The sequence below is a fragment of the Oncorhynchus clarkii genome, chromosome 23, assembly GCF_045791955.1.
Source record: "Oncorhynchus clarkii lewisi isolate Uvic-CL-2024 chromosome 23, UVic_Ocla_1.0, whole genome shotgun sequence".
NCBI classification, from domain to species: Eukaryota; Metazoa; Chordata; class Actinopteri; order Salmoniformes; family Salmonidae; genus Oncorhynchus; species Oncorhynchus clarkii.
In genome coordinates, this window is record NC_092169.1 from 9213970 (window position 1) to 9234735 (window position 20766).

General features: G+C 39.8%; 1 protein-coding gene across 1 annotated transcript; it reads left to right on the forward strand.

The window, feature by feature from the left end:
* The first annotated feature begins 1175 nt into the window (after positions 1-1175).
* On the forward strand, positions 1176-18897 carry LOC139381787 (pituitary homeobox 3-like). Its single transcript, XM_071125545.1, has 4 exons — positions 1176-1431; positions 10629-10755; positions 15147-15352; positions 17173-18897. The coding sequence occupies exons 2-4, from the start codon at positions 10647-10649 to the stop codon at positions 17737-17739; spliced, it is 882 nt and encodes a 293-aa protein (XP_070981646.1). The 5' UTR covers positions 1176-1431; positions 10629-10646; the 3' UTR covers positions 17740-18897.
* The last annotated feature ends 1869 nt before the right edge of the window (positions 18898-20766 follow it).

Below are 20766 nucleotides of genomic sequence, written 5' to 3' on the forward strand. Positions count from 1 at the left end.
TACAAGGCGTTAGTCATGGCAAAATGTGTAGAATTGCAGGAAATTTGCATTCAAAAGTACATTTCTCTACGCTGTCAAGAGTGAGGACCACTCAAATGTTTTGTCCGCTAGGTGGGAGATGGGCCACAACCATATCTTGCTTAGGGCCCCCAAAAGGCTACAGCTGGCCCTGTTGACAACCCTCAATACTTGATTAGCCAAACCTAAAACTGTCACTTTATAGGCTACATGCTATACACATACAACGCATTCATTAAGTATTAAGACCCCTTCATTTTTGTTACAGCCTAATTTTAAAAGTGAATCTACACAATATACAGACAATTCTCCTTAATGACAAAGCAAAAACAGGTTTTTCGAAATATTTGCACATTTATTAAAAATAAAAGATCACATTTACATAAGTATTCAGACCCTTTATTCAGTACTTTGTTTATGCAACTTTGGCAGTGATTACAGCCTCGAGGCTTCTTTAATATGGTGCTACAAGCTTGGCACACCTGTATTTGGGGAATTTCTCCCATTCTTCTCTGCAGATCCTCTCAAGACCTGTCAGGTTGGATGGGGAGAGTCGTGGTACAGCTATTTTCAGGTCTCTCCAGAGATGTTCAATCGGGTTCAAGTGCTGCAGAGATGGGTGTCCTTCTGGAAAGTTCTCCCATCCCCACAGGAACTCTGGAGCTCTGTCAGAGTGACCATCGAGTTCTTGGTCACCTCCTTGACCAAGGCCCTTCTCCCCGATTGCTGAGTTTGCCGGGGTGGCCAACTCTAGGAAGAGACATCCAAACAAAACACGTAAATATTCTAGTGTGATCATGCGTTTTTTGTAACTATAAAAAATAAAATACAAAAAAAATACCCTGAGCACACTGAAATTGCGTTGAACCAACGTGGAATAGACGTTGAATTGACGTTTGTGTCCAGTGTGAATTCAGATGGATATCAGCTGGACTAATCGAAACGCAATGCAAGCCGAGGCTACATAGAAATGTGTTGGGTAGAGGGCGCATTCGTGTGAGAGTGCATGCATGGCTGCAAGATAAAGCGATGTAGAGCGCGAGAGGGAGAGAGTTTGTGTGTGTGCATGCGTGCTTTAGTGCGTGTGGGTTCCTTGCGCACGAGCGTGCACTGTGTGGGTTGTGGGTGACAAGTATAAGCTGTGAAGTGAAGTGGGCAGTCCTTTCTGTAGTGGACTTGTCGCACAAGATATTTAGCATAAAGTCAGTCCCCCCGCTGTATGGGGTTCAGGCTTTCACTCTTCGACTGCCTTCATGTCTGACAACATTGAAAGAAGGAAACTGTCACTTTTTTACTTTACAGCCGGAGGAACTTTCTTCATGTCAGCAGCACCTCATTCGGACAATCATTAACCTAAACATCAAGCTTGTATTTTCGGGGGATTAATTTAACCAGACCAGACCAGGATTTCATGTAAGTGCGCGTATGATAGTTTCATTCTCCCAGTAAACTTCAAACGTCATGGTTGTGTCTGACTGAATGTTATGTCAGCATGTGCATTAGGCAAGCAAATTAGACTAGACTACATCACCATTGTTTGAACCATCATGTAAATCCATAACGAAGCCTATAGCTACATCACATAGTTGGTTGCTAGTCTTAAACATAGCCAGGCTACCTCACGAACTCAAACTTTACCAGCAAGTTACTCTGGTACGATGGACACCTTTACCATGATTTAGGTGGTTAAACGTATTGAGCAGAGCAGGGTAAATAAATAGATTAATGTTTACAATTTACTTTAGCTCATTATTCATGATGATGAAGATGCAGATGATGATGACCTGTCACATCACATCTGTCCAGCACTCACCAACTCAAAGTTGTGTGATAAGAGTGGCTACTTTGGCTACTATGTTACTATAGCCAAATGTGCAGGTCCTAGCTGAATGAAACAAACATCTATTAGGCCTAGCCTGTTTACATTTACAATAATACTGGAAATGTAGACCACAATTTATCTAACAGTAGAGTGTAATTTTGGCATTGATTCATGTCTTCAGCAGATTTTAGGGGATACACTTTCTAAACCTTGCATCTGCTCCTCTTGTGAATTGTTCATTTGCTTTAATTAAGTTAAAACATAAGTCACAGTTTCCATCCTTATAAATCTAAATAAAATAGTTTTCTGGAACAAATACCCTGTAGAGTTAGTAGGCCTATGTCAGCATTGATCGGAATATATAGGCTAACACATTTTGCTCATTGTTTGTCCATATTATAAGTGCTTTCGAAATATTATACATTTACTCCGGTGTGGCTCCGGCGGTAGATCTTGGCGCTTGCCACGCCAGGGTTGGGGGTTCGATACCCACGATGGACCGGTACAAGTACGTGCGTAAATGTATGTGCTCGCTGCTGTAAATTATTGATACGTGCTTCTGCTGAAATGTTTTTTAATTAGACATGTCAGTCAAGAACAAATTCTTATTTACAATGACGGCCTATCGGGGAACAGTGGGTTAACTGCCTTGTTCAGGGGCAGAAATACATTTTTTACATTGTCAGCTCAGGGATTCGATCCAGCAACTTTTCGGTTACTGGCCTAACGGTCTAACCACTAAATCACCACAATTTAAAAACAGTTTTGACTTACATTCTCTGTGAGAATATTTCTTAGGTCAAAAATATTTGAGGGTATATCCGAAATTGATAGGTGGCAGGTGCTCCCGATCCACAAGAAAGAAAAACAGAGTTTCTACCCTCTGCCCCCTCCGGTCTAGGCCTCGGAACTCTCTCCGTACAAACATGCGTGCACTCACTCTACCCTGAACATAAACGTATTCAGTTTATTGCCTTTGTTATGACGAACTTATAGCAAATTAAACATTATATTAAAGTAAGAAAACAGGCCTATAAAGAACGCACTGCTATTGTTTCATATAGGCTAACAATCCTTTGTTGGGTCTATCCATGTGTGTGGCCAATTTGCCTATCTGCGTAACAAAATGGAAAACACATAGGCCTATGTCTAAAGAGGATATACCTGACGAATTCAACTTTATTTAGCCTACTTATTTAGCCTACATTTAGCCTACATTCTAAGTATATCGATGTTTACAATAATTAATATATTATTTAGAGAGATGCCGTGCAGAAATTTGAATAAATTGACTTGACAATTAAAATGAATTTAGCCTTTGCTAACAACGTGTCTTAAACATCTTGGCCTAGATCTATATATATATATATATATATAGATATAGATATAGATATAGATATATACATATATATACAGATATTTATTGAGTGGGAATAAGAAAAAAAATAGCCTACAACATTGAACCGATTTGCACATCTGCAACAAGTGTCATTCCATGAATTCGATTTTACACAAGGTCATATGGCCAACCATTATAATTTATTTAACAAGTGATATGGCACCAAGATTGTATTATTTAGGCCGTGCAATTTTTTAATTGCATGTTATCTTGTGGTTTTCAGTCTGACATGTACCACCTCACAAGTGAAGTTAAAGATCAAGGGCATATCAAGATGAGATCATTTGACTGTATTATAAATAATATATTTCTATTACGGAATCAGCCGGTTTTGAAATTAAAACCACTGAGCTGTTTGAACGAAAGATTTTTGGCGTAGACTATTCTGTTAATTCAGCGACAAGGCATGGAATACTGTTGAATTAAACTGCGACAAGGGATCGGCCTATAATTCAGGGTGCAAGTGCAATCATGCCTTCCAAATAACCTATTATTCTCGGTCATTATCATTTTCACTTGTAAAATGGGATCATGCTATGGGCCTCAGCCATGTGACAGTTATTCTAAAAGTAGTTTCTACATATTCAGTGTTGAAATTGTTTAATTGTCCCTACGTAGTAGATTACTTGTTAACTGACTTGATCGCACTGCTTTTCTTTATCTCGGCCAGGTCGCAGTTGTAAATGAGAACTTGTTCTCAACCTGGTTAAATAAAGGTGAAATAAACATGAAATAAAACTTTTTTTTTTAAATTGCCGGATTTTGCATTAGGCCTATACATTTAACTCAAAATATATATAATTATGATTCGATTCTATGAGCGATAGATATTGTAGGCTATAACTGATATTTTGAATTGCTTCTCTTTCAGATTGCTTTCTGTTTCTTTTTTGAAAATGTTTTATTGTGAATATGAATGCCTAGGCAAAGCTATAATGTTTTTCACAAAGGTCTATCAGACCAATCAGCTGTCATTTATTACTGGCAAATCATCTGTAATAAAACATTTATATTAATGATAATAATAGCTTATAATAAAACGTATAATTATTATTATTATATGGACTTTATAACATCGAATTAACATGCATTACTATCCATTGGCTAACTTGGAGATTGAGAAATCGGAGTTTGTTGTGCGCATGTAGAGAAACTTCGCTTTGACCCTCCCAGTCATATGCAAATATTTGTTAGGAGGGGAGAAATTAACATCTACAAACATTGGGCCGAAATTCCATCTGCCGCCTCCTCGAGGAGGCCTTTAATAAATTCTCAGACAGCAAAGTGACATACATCTTAATCAAGTCTTAATCCAGGGAATTAATTCTCAACGCGTTTTTATGAATAATTCCAAGGCATGCACAAGTCGTGGAAATGTAAGCAGTGAGCCTCTGCCTTCCCAACAGATGGACTCACCAATCTTCTGAAAAATGAGAGGATTTCTGCTTCCATTATTTTTTATTATTAGATATATATTTTAATGAGCCCGATGTTGTACTGCTTAAAGCACTCTACTTATGCAAACTACACACCCCATCTCGCATCGACTCCTACTAATGTTGATTTGCTCAGTTGAACACGAGTATACTTCATTCAGTTCATAAGACTATGAGTAAACATACACTTCCATCTGTGGTCACATCAATGTTTTACGCTGAATTAAAGCCATCGTTGAGACAGAAAACAGAGGAACCCAGAGATGGAATTTGGATGCAAAAGTGGTGGTGATTCCAAAATGAACATTGCATGGTGCACGAGCACAAGCGCAAGCCCTTGGAAAATATCAGAGTAATTCAAATAAAGTACCAAGTTCACTCAGTGAATTGCTATGGGCTATGTTTGTCAGACGAGCAATTTGCCTGTAACATTTCAGCATATCAGGTTATGATCAAGAATCTGTTACAGCTCTATCAACATAGTAGGCCTATAAATGTCAAATATTGTCAAATGTCATTACAACTGTACTTGATTTGTAGACCATTGAACAATAACACAATAATGATCTAACCTGACTATGAATAGTATCATCATTTGCTGTAAGGATTCCAATTATAATATATTACGCACTGGATTGACTTCACTCATTTCAATGGGTGAACAAGGCTATGTACAGTATGTCTCAATTACGAGAAACTCATGGATGAAGTTGAAATAGAGTGCAAAATAATCAGTCATCCTCAACTCTAGGCCTACATATTTATACAAATTTCTATAATAAATTAAAGGAGCCACCATGGTGAAATTGTCATATTTATATAGACGTTAGGTGAAGTAATCAATTGACATTATGACAGATGTTGTCAAATATGAACGGAAATGATTGGTATAATTAACCAAGGCACCTTTATAAAACGTATGCACTTGCAACTAAATAACACAACATTATTGGTGAACTGGGGACATCCCATACAGTGTCTCTTGAAATTCATAAAAGCTTATTTTCAGTTATATCCATGTGTCTTTGTTAGGCCCATCACCATGATGGGTTGTTGGCCTTATCTAATTCTAGCGAAGGGACTTAATTTGGAATACAAAATATGTCATATCGTGCCTCGGAAGGAGGCACTGACACCTTGTTCTAGACTAAATGCGGGTGTGCGTCATCCGCACTCTCTGCCAAACTGCCCAGCCTCTCTCAGCACTGCTATGACACGGTCCCATACATCACTGTCAAAGGATATGTATCTGACAGTGTCATATTCATATTTCTGACCAAAATACTGGACTTCTCTGGTGGCATAGCCTATACACAAAGGACAGCAGCTGTTGCTCTCTTTCAGGCAAGTAGCCTCTTGAGTTTTTCTGTGGGTTGCTTTTGCAATGAGATTGGATGCGTTCTTTTTCAGTTTAGGTCTTGTTTGTAGACCAAACGGATATGTCTTTCAGCCTATATGGCACATACCAGATTTTTGATTTCAACAACCTTACATTGAATTTAAACAAGCTTGCACAAAAGAGAATCATAAGCAGTAATTATATTTGATGACTTAAATGTACTTAATGATAAGCAATGTTACTTTTGTATTGACTTCAGATAAATATTTTATGTCAGTGTTGAAACAATCAACTGAAATACCATTTGACCTGCAAGTCAACTATAACCCACAAAACCAGAACCTTATTAGTACTATCGCCACAACGCAAAATAAGTATATTTTGTAAAGCAATCTCTCTGTGAGATTTGATCTTATCCTCAATCTCACTTCTCGCCTATGGGCCAGAACAAAGCCTTTTGGGAAAGAAACTAACACCATAGAATAATTCAAACATGCTTTATATTTTGTGAAGGATAGCTTTGGCATGGCTCTTTTCACATGTGAAATTAAACCTGTATTCGTGCGATAAGCACATGATCACAACACTGCCCCCTGTGTCTCCCATGCGGTTGTGATTGGATATGGGCTTACAAGGTCTTTACTCTTCAAAAGCATTGATGGGTTGTTACATTTATAAGTCATGGATGATCTATATATTGTCATAAACTAAGGGTGACGTTGCAATAGGTGTACTGTGATTTATAATACACAATAAGGATTCTAAAACATTGAGGAGAGAACTACATTGGCATAAGAATGTATTGATATTTTTCTACTTGTACCAGACAGCATAAGTTTTATATTTCATAATGAGATACTAATTTATAACTGCTAAAAACTTGATTCAATGAAACTTTTAAAAAAAAATTGAACATAAGTGTATATTTTTAGTTGGACTCTGTCTTCTGTTGTTTTTTCTGTCATGGTGAATACAAAACTTAAAGTGTCGACCAACATGACATATCATAAACACTTGTTTTATTCATGCAGTTCTTCAACTCTTTGAAGTGGAATACAAATATTTTGATAGGCGTACATGTATGGAGATAAAGAACTGCATAAAGAACACAGCACGAGGCTTCATCATGTACACTTAGAAAAAAGGGTTCCAATGGGGTTCTTCGGCTTTCCCCATAGGAGAACCCTTTTTAGTTCCTGGGAGGACCCTTTTTGGTTTCACGTAGAACCCTTTTGGGTTCCATGTAGAACCCTCTGTGGAAAGGGTCCTATGTGGAACCAAAAAGGGTTCTTCAAAGGGTTTTCCTATGGGAACAGCAGAAGAACCCTTTTAGGTTCTAGAGAGCATGTTTTTCTGAGTGTAGGGCTTCTTCTAAGATCTCTAGGGCAGAGACACTCAAATAGATGAGCAGATTGCTGTCAGGGATATTCTGTAGAAATGGAAAGAATTCGGGGAAACGGAAATACAGCTAGCATTTGCTTGATATGATTAATCAGTTTGAGGATTTATTGTGTTTACCATTCAAACTGAGAACAAGCTGTCCATTAAGTTAGTCTGCAAATTCTGATGGTCAGCAAGTTGGTTGATCAGATCAGAGTCCTCACTCAGTACCGTACTTGAATGAAAATGACTGGGAAATGTGTGTTCAAATCATATCAAATCCAATGTTATTTGTCACATGCACTGTGAAATACTTACTTACGAGCCCTTAACCAAAAATGCAGAGTTTTAAAAAAGTAGGTAGGAAACATTTTATTAAAGGAAATGAAAGGAAATATAGTAACAAAATAAAATAACAATAACAAGGATATCTATATACAAGGGGTACCAGTATTGAGTCAATGTGCAGGGGTTAGTCAAGGTAATTGTGGTAATATGTACATGTAGGTAGGTGTAACATGACTACTGTAGGCTTAGATAATAAACAGAGAGTAGTAGCAGCGTATGTGAAGAGTGTGAAGGAATGTAAATGCAAATGTGTGTGTGTGTGTGTGTGTGTGTGTGTGTGTGCGCGCGTGCGTGTGTGTGTGTGTGTGCGCGCGCGCGTGCATGCGTGTGTGTGTGGCGTCAATATGCATGTGCGTGTGTGTTTTATCTGTGTGTCTGTGTGTGTGTGTTTGGGAGTGTCAGTGTAGTATGTGTGAGTGTGTGGTTATAGCCCAGTGAGTGTACATCGAGCCTGTGCAAGAGAGTCAGTGCAAAAAATAATAATACATCCAAATAAAATAAGGGGGTCAAAGCAAATATTCTGGGTATCCATTTTAATAATTGTTCAGCAGTCTTATAGCTTGGGGGTAGAAGCTGTTAAGGAGCATTTTGGTCCAGACTTGGCACTCTGGTACCGCTTGCCGTGCGGTATTGGAGAGAACAGTCTATGACTTGGGTGGCTGGGGATCTTTTTGAAGTTCTGAGGTCCCATGACAAATCTTTTCAGCCTCCTGAGAGGGAATAGGCATTGTCGTGCCCTCTTCCCGACTGTCTTGGTGTGTTTGGACCATGATAGGTCCTTAGTGATGTGGACGCCAAGGAACTTGAAGCTCAATTTAATTGCATGTTTCTCCAGTGAGTATCCAGCTCAAGTGAGTGAGGTTTGATATTATGCCACTATGGGCCACCATGTGATTCGTTCACATCATAGTTCACAGAGACACACCAGAGGAGTCAAAGGGTGCACCGCTAAAGAGGGGCTTATAGAGTGACAGAGACCGGCATGAAGAAGGCTGATTTAAATACACCCATGCACACACACACACACACACACACACACACACACACACACACACACACACACACACACACACAAACTCACACACACACACACACACACACACACACACACACAAACTCTCTCTCTCACACACACACACACACACACACACACACACACACACACACACACACACACACACACACACACACACACAAACTCTCTCTCTCACACACACACACACACACACACACACACACACACAGTCGAATCAGATTTTTTAAATGGATAAAAATACACCTTATGTATCAGCGGGAACTATGATGAGACACACACACAGTCACATACACACGCATACACACACGATAACACAAGCACTATACATACAACACATGTACTTTGAGTTGTCGATGTGTGGTAGTAGATTAGTGGCCTGAGTGTACACACTTAATGTGTTGTGAAATCTGTTGTGAAATGTAATTTAATGTTGTTAATTGTACTGTATATAACTGCCTTCATTTTGCTGAACCGCAGTATAAATACACACACACACACACCCACACAAACACACATACGCAGTCACTTATGGCACATGGTTGAGGCAGTGTTACTACAATATTTTTTGTACAAGGCAAAGACCAATTAGCTCCCATTTTGAGAGCGCCAGTAAAGGGGTTGAGAGGCGGCTAAGTGGATTGGAACCTACCCCCGTCGTTAAACGTAACACGACATCATAAATATCAAGAAGCTTTGAGGGAGCGATTGTGTCCTCCCATATCTTCAAGGTGTTAACTGCGCTTGTATAAATAAACGACCTGTTATTTTAGGCTTCATTGCGTATCAGCCTCCCTCACGAGGATGCTCTTCGGGTCATATATTTTACCACTATAACTCCAAATGAACAAAAGTAGAACTAACAGTAACAGAACACATTCGTAGTTATTACAACGTAATATAGGCCTACATTTAGCGTGCGTTCGTAAATTCACTCTGGCTATCTACTCCGATTTCAGAGCACCTGATTGTGCCAGAGCGCAGAATAACTGACAATTTAGGAACAGCCAACACCCGTGTAATCTGACCCATGTCAGTAAACGTCGACAAAAAACGCCTTTAAACAGTTGCCAGCAGCACAGTTACAGTCACAAGCGCTCTAGGTAACATTAAAACAGCATAACCAGCTCTGCTAGGACGAGTAAAATGTTCAGAGTGATGTGTTCTCTCATTTGTGTCTGGATGTAGCTAGCAAGCTAGCCAATTTTAGCCAGTTAGCTTGGATGCTTGACTGCCGTTGTGAGGCCAGAACGCTCGGATCAACCCTACGCTCCTATAGTGAAATTATCTGAATTTACGAACGGACAATCTGACATCGCTCTGAATTTACGAACGCCCAGTGCGCACTATGAGGGCACTCTGGCCCTCCAGAGTGAATTTACGAACACACCCTTAATCGAATAGGTAGGCTATTTCAGAGATGGACCGTTTTGCATCATGAATAAAGTCCACCAGCAACGTGAATGTTATCAAAATGTGAGAATATTCTAAATCCTGCGCATACTGTAGCCTATATGATTAGCACTAGCAGTTTGTCAAGATTTTACCACGTTTATGAAGTGTGATATTCATAGTTATTCCCTAGTTAATCTGTGTTGATATTGAAATGTAAAACATGCGTAGGCCTAGAACATTTTAACTGTCCAAGCATTTGTTATATTACAATTCAGGCTTATTATAAAAAAGAGTATCAACATAGTTATTGTTGTCATTTCTTGTTCTTTCTAGTTGTTTATTTTTCTAGTTGTTTATTTTGTATTGCCAAGTAGGTTGGAGGCCAAAACCGAGGTGAGGATGCTTGTATTATGTTGCCATATTTATTTATGCTGAATTGTATTGCCTTGCTGTTGCAGAGCCGGGAGGCCGGGGTTATGGATTTTAACCTTCTGACGGACAGTGAAGCCCGTAGCCCGGCGCTATCGCTCTCGGACTCCGGGACCCCACAACATGATCAGGGATGTAAAGGCCAAGACAACAGCGGTCAGTTTCCAAGTATACCATGCATATACATTAAAGGAGTGTTTGACCGATGTCCTCAGACTGAAATTACGGATGAATAGGCTTAGGCTATATGTTCATGAATGTAGGCCGACCAATCAAACAATTGTATAATAATAGGCCTAATAATAATAATAGTCTAATATAATAATAATAATACGATTAATAAGATTAATCATAATCATAAAAACAACATAACGATGCTTTTCTAAAGTTGTTTATAGCATGCAATACCTATTATTATTGTGGCGAATAGCGTGCGTAATTACATGTGGATATCAATGTAATCATATTAATTGGCTTGCTTCTTAGACTACTGTTGCCACATTTGTAATTTCTTAACTTGAATGCCAATATTATTCAAATCCAAATGTGTTATTTTGTACAGCGCATAGCAACCTATATGATTCACATTAGATACTTGTCATTTTCCTTCATGAACTCAAATTGCAAGTTCATTCTTCACGCTTGTCTTTTATAAAGCAAGGGTTATTAACTGCGAGACTTTAATGGAAGCTACTGTAAACATCTGTCACGAACCCCTTGCGCGTTGGCGGAGAAGCAGCTTTTTTGGGCATTTTGGATTGTGCGTGTCTTTGCACACTGATATTTTAATCACTCGCAATTAAAACCTAAAAGCTAAAACACATAATGAACGGAAATAAGCCTAAAGTCATAGACATACAAGAATATCCTGAGCAACTATTGCTCAGGCTTGAAAGCTAAATGTCTGCCTCTGCATTTCAACAGTCTGCATGTCACTTTATAACAAACTATGGCAGAGAAAAAGCAAATATGTGTGATACCGGTGCGGTCTAATAGATGACATCTCTGTGGATCCAGCGTCTGCAACAGACCCCATAAAGTGTGACTAATGTAAACTTACTCCGAAATGGACGGTCCTGAGTGAGTGCAGGGATTTAGGAGAACGCCTAAATGTGAACCATGGATTACGCACTATAACCTAGCATCAACATAATGAGGCATAGAGGCCAAAATATCAAGTGGCAATATTTCCAGTGTAGCCTACTTGTTTTGTTCACTGACTACGGAATGTTTATTCTAGAAAAGGTTTAGCTAGTGGAAATTATATATAGAAAAATAAACAAGCAGTTCATTCATTGTTCTTTCGTGTGATATTGGATATTGTTAGAAATGTCAACCTAATGTCCACTTAAATGTTTATTTGTTCAGTGTATATTTATTAATTAAATAAACTGTATCCCCATGATGGCAGACACCTGGGCATCACCTCTGAAATATTATATCCACTTCATTTCATTATTTAACCTTTATTTAACTAGGCAAGTCAGTTAAGAACAACGTCTTATTTACAATGATGGCCTACAAGGGAACAGTGGGTTAACTGCCTTGTTCAGGGGCCGAATGACAGATTTTTACCTTGTCAGCTCAGGGATTCAATCTAGAAACCTTTCTGTTACTGGCCCAACACTCTAACCACTAGGCTACCTGCCACCCCAGAGATGTTATACATACTTCGAATTAGGCCTTATTAAATGACAAATCTCACATGGGCAATAGCACACTCAAGTGGCATCTCTGAAGTTTCAAAATGAGCGAAACGTCAATAAATGACACACATGCTGTGTAGATACAGAGGTGTGGCTACAGTAGGCTTATTTTATTCAGCCCCCTTTTGATAATATACAACCTGGGAATGTATCATTTCTTTCACAAAACGAGGACACCCCTAGTGATTAGAACATGCGTCAGATTGCAGGGTCCTTGGTGCATTATGAGCAGGCTAGAGAGGCTATATTATACATCAGCATTTGTGGGTATCTATGCATGTATTTCAAAGCATGTGTGCATGCATTTGGACATATAGACACAGTATGCTGCTACATTGTTGCTTTTCTGCCTGTCCAAGGGGTTAAGCATATACATTCAGATTGAATTGCCAAACAACTAAGTCTGCTGTGTGGTTGGCACTCATAAATCCACCTCCAACAGAGCTTCAGACATTCTAGTGCTGAGAATATCTCAGCCTGTCAGGCTGAAACAACTTTCAAAGAAATGTGATGAGTGGAAAAGGGGCTTCTATATATGCTCCTCAATAATGCTAATTTACTGTAAAGCCCTTAACCCATGCATTTATCATCTTGTTGCTCTAATACTCTCTATTTGTTTTCATCATCATGCTTAGGGTCGCTTTAAAATTGAGTCAGTGTTAGACTGACATGTTGTTCCAGTGGTTAGTGGATACAGGACATTGCTTCTCCAACTGACTCTCAGAAATCTCATCAGTTGTGCAAGTGGTGGTGGGGACTGACTATTATTTGGTTGGTTTGTTTGTTTGCTGGCTGATTGACTGGCAGTTTGACCAAATAAGTTGCTGTTACAAAAGCTGCAAGGGTGTACAGTATTTGCCAGACATATGCCTTCTTCTATACATTTGTACACCATGAATATATATTAGCCCATGCACTGTAGGTGTGTGTAGTGTAGCCAATTGATTGATATACCTGTGACAATGTATTACATATGAAAAACAAAACAGCTATTCATATTCATTGTATTTGGATTATGTCAGTGAGTAAAAAAACAATTTTCTGCAAAGCTGTATATTCTATTTGGAGATCAAGAACAACGTAATCCGTAATCAGAAAAGGCTAAATAAATTGACTTTATTTACTTTCATCACTGAGATTGCTTTATATTAGGTTTTCAAGGTCTGTCCTCTTTTCTGTATTGTGACATTGGAGGGGAAATGGTTTTTGGCCAAATGATGGCTAAACCAGTGTCAGTTTACTAGTAGATAACAGCAAAGGCCTGGTCCTATTGGTTTTTCCAGTGGCCATGTGGAGTCTTTTAAACCCTGCTGACTATTTCTAACTGCTCCCAGAGAGATAAACCCTTGCCAAACAGTCCGAAACCTGCCCGGTAACAAAAGCCTGATCCCTGGGATTAGGTAGCCAACTAATTTCACTCTTTCTGTGGGGTCCTCCAATTGCGGAACTCAGATGAAGAGAGAAAGGATCTTGGGCAGACATAACATGTCTGATTGGTTCTGGTGTTAGTGCCAAGCGCGTTTCACGGACAATTTCAATTATTGATTCATTTTTGACAACGCTGAAAAGAGGATACATAAACGCAGTCCATTAATCTTGTAATATTGCAAACAGAACCGCAAAAGTCTGAGGTGGAAACTGTTAACAAATTGGCATATTATTAGAAGACAATATAAATAAAAACTTTTTTCAAATAGCATGGGAAAGTATGTCCATTAAGTTAATTAATTTAAAATAAAAGAGCACACCTGGTAACATGACAGTCTACAATAGTCACAGACTATTGCCAATATGCTTTGGAGAAAACTGTGAGAAGTGTGATCACTTTTCAATGGAAAGACACTTCACTCTGTAGAGATGATTGCTGCTCTTGTGCAAAATACTTGACAATTGAATGGGAATTGAAATATGCCTGTCACTTAGATTGAGTTAAAGTTGTAAGTGCTTTCGCAACTTTTATCCCATGCTTTAATCATTTATCCCACTACAGTCGATTTTCGTACCCCCTGCTGAAATACAATTAGTGTAATAAAAAAATCCCCATCAGAATCTGAGTCTGTTTAAGATAGAGGTATCGTTTTTTTTTTGCATGGGCTGCATCTCAATCCCCCACCACGGTGTTTGTCAGACCATGAGACATTGCGATAATCGGTCTTCTCACGAAAACGTCTGTGCGTAAGAACGGTTTGGCCTACAAAACTAATATGACCACTCTATGAAAAGATGAAACTCTCACGAACGCGATGGTGTTCTCCGTTTTGCTACTGCCCCCACAAGCGTCACGGGACTCGTCTGAAGTTGGTACCGCCAATGTGCCAACTTCTGTCTGTAGCGTCCGAACAGTTTGGGCTACACACAAATACTGTATGACCCCTCTATGGAAAGGTGAGACTCTCACGAACACATACATGTTTTGCTCTAGGACATCCACAAACATCACAAGACTTGCCTGTACTGTCGGTATAGATGGAAGTAGTTTAGTGCCATTTTTTAAACATGGATATATATATATTTTTTTATCCTGATCTTATATCTCTCAGATATAGGACAGACACTTTAAAACAAACTTTCTTTTGAGATATTTTTTCACTATCTATTTTCTACATGTATCAACCTGTTATTCAATGTGTTTCTATGGGCTAATAGCAGTACGGACAAATTCAATGTTTCATTAAATATTTTGTTCATATATTTGTTTACACCTAAAGGGATCCTAAAATGAAAAATCATATAGCTAAATGATCCTTGGTATGGCTATCTTAAAACAATTCCATATTTTAGCTTAGTAGAAAATGTATTGGATTGGGCTTGTAACTCTCCATCCCTGTTGTTGCCTCCCAGACACAGAGAAGTCCCACCAGAACCAAACAGATGAGTCGAACGCAGAGGACGGCTCTCTGAAGAAGAAGCAGCGCAGGCAGAGGACCCACTTCACCAGCCAGCAGCTCCAGGAGCTGGAGGCCACCTTTCAGAGGAACCGCTACCCCGACATGAGCACACGGGAGGAGATCGCCGTGTGGACCAACCTCACAGAGGCACGGGTTAGAGTGAGTCCTGCACATAATCACTACAGAGCCAATACTGAACCAGTGGTTGAGTTTTGTTGTTATTTCCCCATGACATAAAACATTGGGAAAAGGTGCCAATCAGTCTGAATGCAATCCAAACCCACTTTCTTTAGGATTTAACGTTTTTTCTTTTACCTCTTGGGTTACCTAATAGTCATAGCTATGCCATTCACCAAAACGTTTGCGGGAGTCACGCATATTATTTCAACATAATTCTGAAGGTAAAAAGGCCATTGAAGGTACAAATGTAAAAGAGTGTACCTAACCAGGGATTAGGTACAACAACCTAAAACTAGGCTTCACATGTCACACAAAGGTCAGAAGTGTGCTCTGCTCCTGACCCTTAAATGACCCACGCCCAGTGGTTTGGTCACCCCCCCCCAGTGTGGAGCAGGTGGGCTCACATTCCAACGGATGACAATAAAATCACTGCCTGCCTGACAAGTAATGGATCAAATTCATGTTGGCCAGATAAAAGGTCACATAGCACACAGTCTTGGTTGTTATTATGAAAGAACAACAGACCACACACGGCCTGGTCCTAATGTCTAACAGTGACCTTTTGAGCCTCACTCGTTCCCTGCTAATTCCACATGGACGCAGATGCCCCCTGCATATCCCGAATACTACTCCTGTCGTCTTGATTTATGCAATTTAATGAGGAGTTTGAAATCTTGTCTATATGAGAATAAAGAGAAAGTTCCAGCACAAAATGAACGCTCAGAGAGAAATGGAGTCGTGAGCAATGGACTTGGGTACTTTAGGTCACAGTGAGTGTCTTGTATCAGTCATTTGACAGTTTTAGGAAAATGAGGTAAGGTTTGCCACAAACACCTCATTCACTAACCATTTGACATTCAGATGTTTCCATGATACCTAAACAACATAGCCCAAGAGTCATGTTAAAAGGCAAGATGTCTTCCTCAATAGTGGGGTTTCCCCTACTGTCAATGGGTACCATGGAAAACTCACTGCTATGTGCACTGTACCCACACATTTAATAGTCCAGAGCATTCTATTACTATCACAACAGATGCCTGGGCTGCTGGCTGGCAGACACACAGATTTGGGGTTTGGATGAGATACTGTATGCCTGGCACAGCGGTTCTAGATGATGAAGGGAGGGAGGGAGATTAGTTAGCCCCAGCAGTGTTGGTGGCCTTTTTACATTTAAATTAGAATAATTTACATGGGAATAATATGCATTTGATTAATACAATTAGATTTTAACTGTACATGACAGTCCATTATGTAATTTCTGTATTGAATTCCTATAATAGGTATATTGCCACACAATGAGGAGTTTTGAAGTCTTGTGTTTTTGAGAATAAAGAGAAGGTTCTAGCACAAAAATGAACACTCAGAGAGAAATGAATACTTCCCCAATTGGGAACTGAATTAAGTACCTTCATTTTAGATTTGCCATTAAAACGTTAATCCATTTGATACCCTCTAAAAATAGGACCTTAAAATGACAAAATGTGAAGACAGCTCTAGCTTGACATTTCTTTCACTGGGAGCTTATAATTCAAATAAGTGAATCATTCGTTTTAATAAACCATGGCTAATATGACTGTTTGATGATAAACTTAGTTTTCTGGATTGTTCTTTCTTTCAAAGAGTCTACAGAGCAACAACATACGGAATCTTGCCAAAACTATTTGAAAGATATAAATTCTCAGTCATTGCATACCAAGATGTTATTGTGTTTCAGAACAATTTTTATCACCTCAAATTATGTTGAAAAGAAAAGCCCATATTTACTTGCCTTTTTCTCCTTCTCTGTTCTTCTCTCTCAGGTATGGTTTAAAAATCGCCGTGCCAAGTGGAGGAAGAGGGAGAGGAACCAGCAGGCTGAGCTGTGTAAAAACGGCTTTGGTGCCCAGTTCAATGGACTAATGCAGCCCTATGACGACATGTACTCTGGCTACACTTACAACAACTGGGCCACCAAGAGTCTGGCCAGCAGTCCACTGTCAGCCAAGAGCTTCCCCTTCTTCAACTCCATGAATGTAAGCCCCCTGTCATCCCAGCCCATGTTCTCCCCCTCCAGCTCAATCCCCTCCATGAACATGGCCTCCTCCATGGTTCCCTCGGCGGTGGCCGGGGTGGCTGGCTCGGGCCTCAACAACCTGGGCAACCTCAACAATCTCAATAGCCCCACGCTGAACTCGGTCGCAGTCACCGCCAGCACCTGCCCCTACGCCACCACCGCGAGCCCTTACATGTACAGAGACACCTGCAACTCCAGCCTGGCCAGCCTCCGGCTCAAGGCCAAGCAGCATGCCAACTTCGCCTACCCGACCGTGCAAAACACCGTGTCTAACCTAAGCCCTTGCCAGTACGCAGTGGACCGGCCGGTATGAATGACACCCACACCCACCCAGCCTGCCCTGTAGCCCCTAACCCCCCTCTCAGACCCACTGACCCCCATCTTCCTCCTGGTCCCTGCCATGCTCCATCAGTAAATCAGAGTGAACGGCACACATCACCATTACACTCTTAGAAAAATGGTTCCAAAATGGTTCTTCGGCTGTCCCCATAGGAGAACCGTTTTCTGTTCCATGTAGAACCCTTTTGGGTTCCATGTAGAACCCTCTGTAGAAAGGGTTTTACATGGGACCCAATAGGGTTCTACTTGGAAATAAAAAGGGTTCTTCAAAGGGTTCTACTATGGGGACAACCAAAGAACCCTTTTAGGATCCATGTTTTTCTAAGAGTGTACATGGACTGGTTAAGAAAATGTTGTTTGTCTAACTGATGGTACACAACAGGAATAATCTTCAACGGTTAGAACAAATCCCCTGATGGACCACCACGCTTCAAAGAACTCTCTCAAATACGCTGAGACTTTGTTGCTGAACCGACCAACTGTTAAAAATCATTTCTAAATTGAATCTGAGATAATGTTTTGGGACTGCATGACTAGAGTGGATTTGAAATGAAGAAAACCTGGATGCTCCAACTGCACTGGTGGTCAAACATGAAATCATTGTGACGCTTGCCACCATCACGGGAAAGGGACCTGTGGTTGCAATATGGGATAGAGGATGTATATAATGGACTTGTTTTGTTTTGTATGTGACAAAACTATCTATGAAACGTAGAACTTTGGAGATGAGAAAAGCATGTTCTTCAAGAGCAGACCCTAGATTGATGTACTATGAGTACCTCCTTTAGGAATTTTAATCTTTGTTATGAATTCCACTCACCTCAGAAGGTCAGGTGTCAAAGGTCAAATCAGAAACGAGAGAGGAGCTAGCGGAATGTAGCCTCAGAGAGTAAAAATAACCGGGAGCGGAGACAAAACAACAATTTACACATCTGTCAGAGAACCAATATCAGAAACGTTTTAAAGAAAAGCCTAAAAAAGCCATTGAATATAACAGTTTGTGTGGTGTTATAAAAAGGGAGTCCATGACTGTAAAAATGTATGTAAGAGTGCAGTTATAAAAAGCTTTTTTCTGGTGTAGCCTGCTTTGTCTCATTAACATAATAAAAATGATCTGTTTTTATGAACAACACATGGGCTAAAAGTGAGTACCATTGAAAGAAAGTCAACATTTTTTTCAGGTACTGCATGTCTTCATCTATGTTCCATGACATTAGACTGAGTGACTGACACACAGGTCCTACACACAATGTTCCCCTTGAACAAGCGTCAATGCCATGGAAACGTTGTCTAACATCCATGGCAACGTAATGCAACGGGGGACCTGGGGACTGGAGAGAGATGGTGAGATAAAGATGTTCCTGCTGCCTGGTCACTGATACGTTTGACCTACACTCTTTGAATCGACAGCCACAGCGCACTCTCCAGGCTATCCCGTAACAGGGGGAATTCTTGGGGCTGTGCCACAGAGGCCAGTGCCAACATTACATAAGCCTTCAGTAGGTGTCCCTATGGACTTACATGTACAACCAAACGGACTGACAGCTGAGCCTGGGCCGTCCAGCTTGTAACAGAACAGCCTTTTACTACAACGGCATTTTTATGTTTTACTTTTTGCCTTTCTGTGTATTACATACTAGTTAACATCTACAATGTGAGACATAAGTCTCTCAAAATTGCAGGCCTAAAGCAACTGAGTTATCACATTTTAGAACAACAAGGCAGACAAAGAAACAATTATTTGAACATGGCGTAGTTCTTATTAAATGCTACTTTTTTCAACAACACAACTCTGTAGAGAAGTCTCTTCTCCCAGCAGTCCAAAGAGCCTGTCCATGGGACCACAGTAGTCTGTGGAGCGAGGTAGAGCCGTCACAGTGTTTGGTTTTCCCCTCCACATAACACATATAATCAATATTCCACTGGAGGGGAAACGGCCCACCATTCCACTGTGTTCACCATTCCACACTGCCCAGCACAAGTAGAACGCATTCAAAATGGTCCAAAACCTTTGTCTGGAAAAATCCAAACAACTTCTAGAAGTGTTAACGATTACCTTTGAGAATACAGAGGGAAGGAATAGAATAACTGTTTTAGTTTTCGGACAGTATTCTATTGTTCATAAAAAAAATGTTTGAAGGTCCCTCACATCATGAAAACATTTAGTTCACGCATGCATTTCAGTGCCAAAAAGTCAAGCAACATCAGCAGGTTATAATGGATCTCTCACTTCAACTTCCTTGGGACCAATATCACTAGAATCACAGTCAACAACAGCTTAGCATTAAGACAAGCATCCACATCTCCCTTTACCCCTTACAGTCTCTCTGCTCCAGCCAACCGCCTTTCGGAACACTGTGGTAGTGGCAAGAATATTAAAGATGATGAAATAATATTTTCATTTACTACTGATGAAGAATCAATCATCAAATTCTATGATGATGATCAACTCTAATGGGGGCTCTAGGTCCTTATGACAGACCGCCTGTGTCAAAAATCGCTAAGGAACATATCCAAAAGTATTTCAAAATAGTTTTTTTTTCATGAAATAGAGAGGCGTTGTTTTTTAACATAACTCACACATAATTTCTGCAATTAGAGTACAATAATGAGAAATAATAAAAAAGCCAGCTATTACATCTCATATACTTTGACTAGTAGAATGTAATATAAGGATCCATTCAGGTTGCCCTGTGTTAACTAATTTGTTAATTGCATACGTCATTGGGAACTATGGTTTAATTACATATCATTATTCCACCTTTGTCTTTGATATGGTGAATCAACGGTATGGGGCAGAGTGACTAAATTAAGAAGAAGAATATCATAAATGTAATTTGGACTTGAGCAGAAAGTGCCATCCTAGTAATTAGTGTTAAAAACACAAACAGAAGGAGGTAGGAATCTCAGCTCTTTTTACAGTATGTTCCCAAAGAGGATTAAGGAAATGAAAGTCTGCTGAGATGGCTTTTCAAACGTATTAACAATACAAACTGATGAA

Bases quoted from the DNA above. Each gene is read 5' to 3' on its own strand.
- LOC139381787 (XM_071125545.1), top strand. From the start codon at position 10,647: ATGGATTTTAACCTTCTGACGGACAGTGAAGCCCGTAGCCCGGCGCTA. The intron at 10,756-15,146 runs GTCAGTTTCCAA...GTTGCCTCCCAG, and splicing joins TAAAGGCCAAGACAACAGCG to ACACAGAGAAGTCCCACCAG. The intron at 15,353-17,172 runs GTGAGTCCTGCA...CTTCTCTCTCAG, and splicing joins TCACAGAGGCACGGGTTAGA to GTATGGTTTAAAAATCGCCG.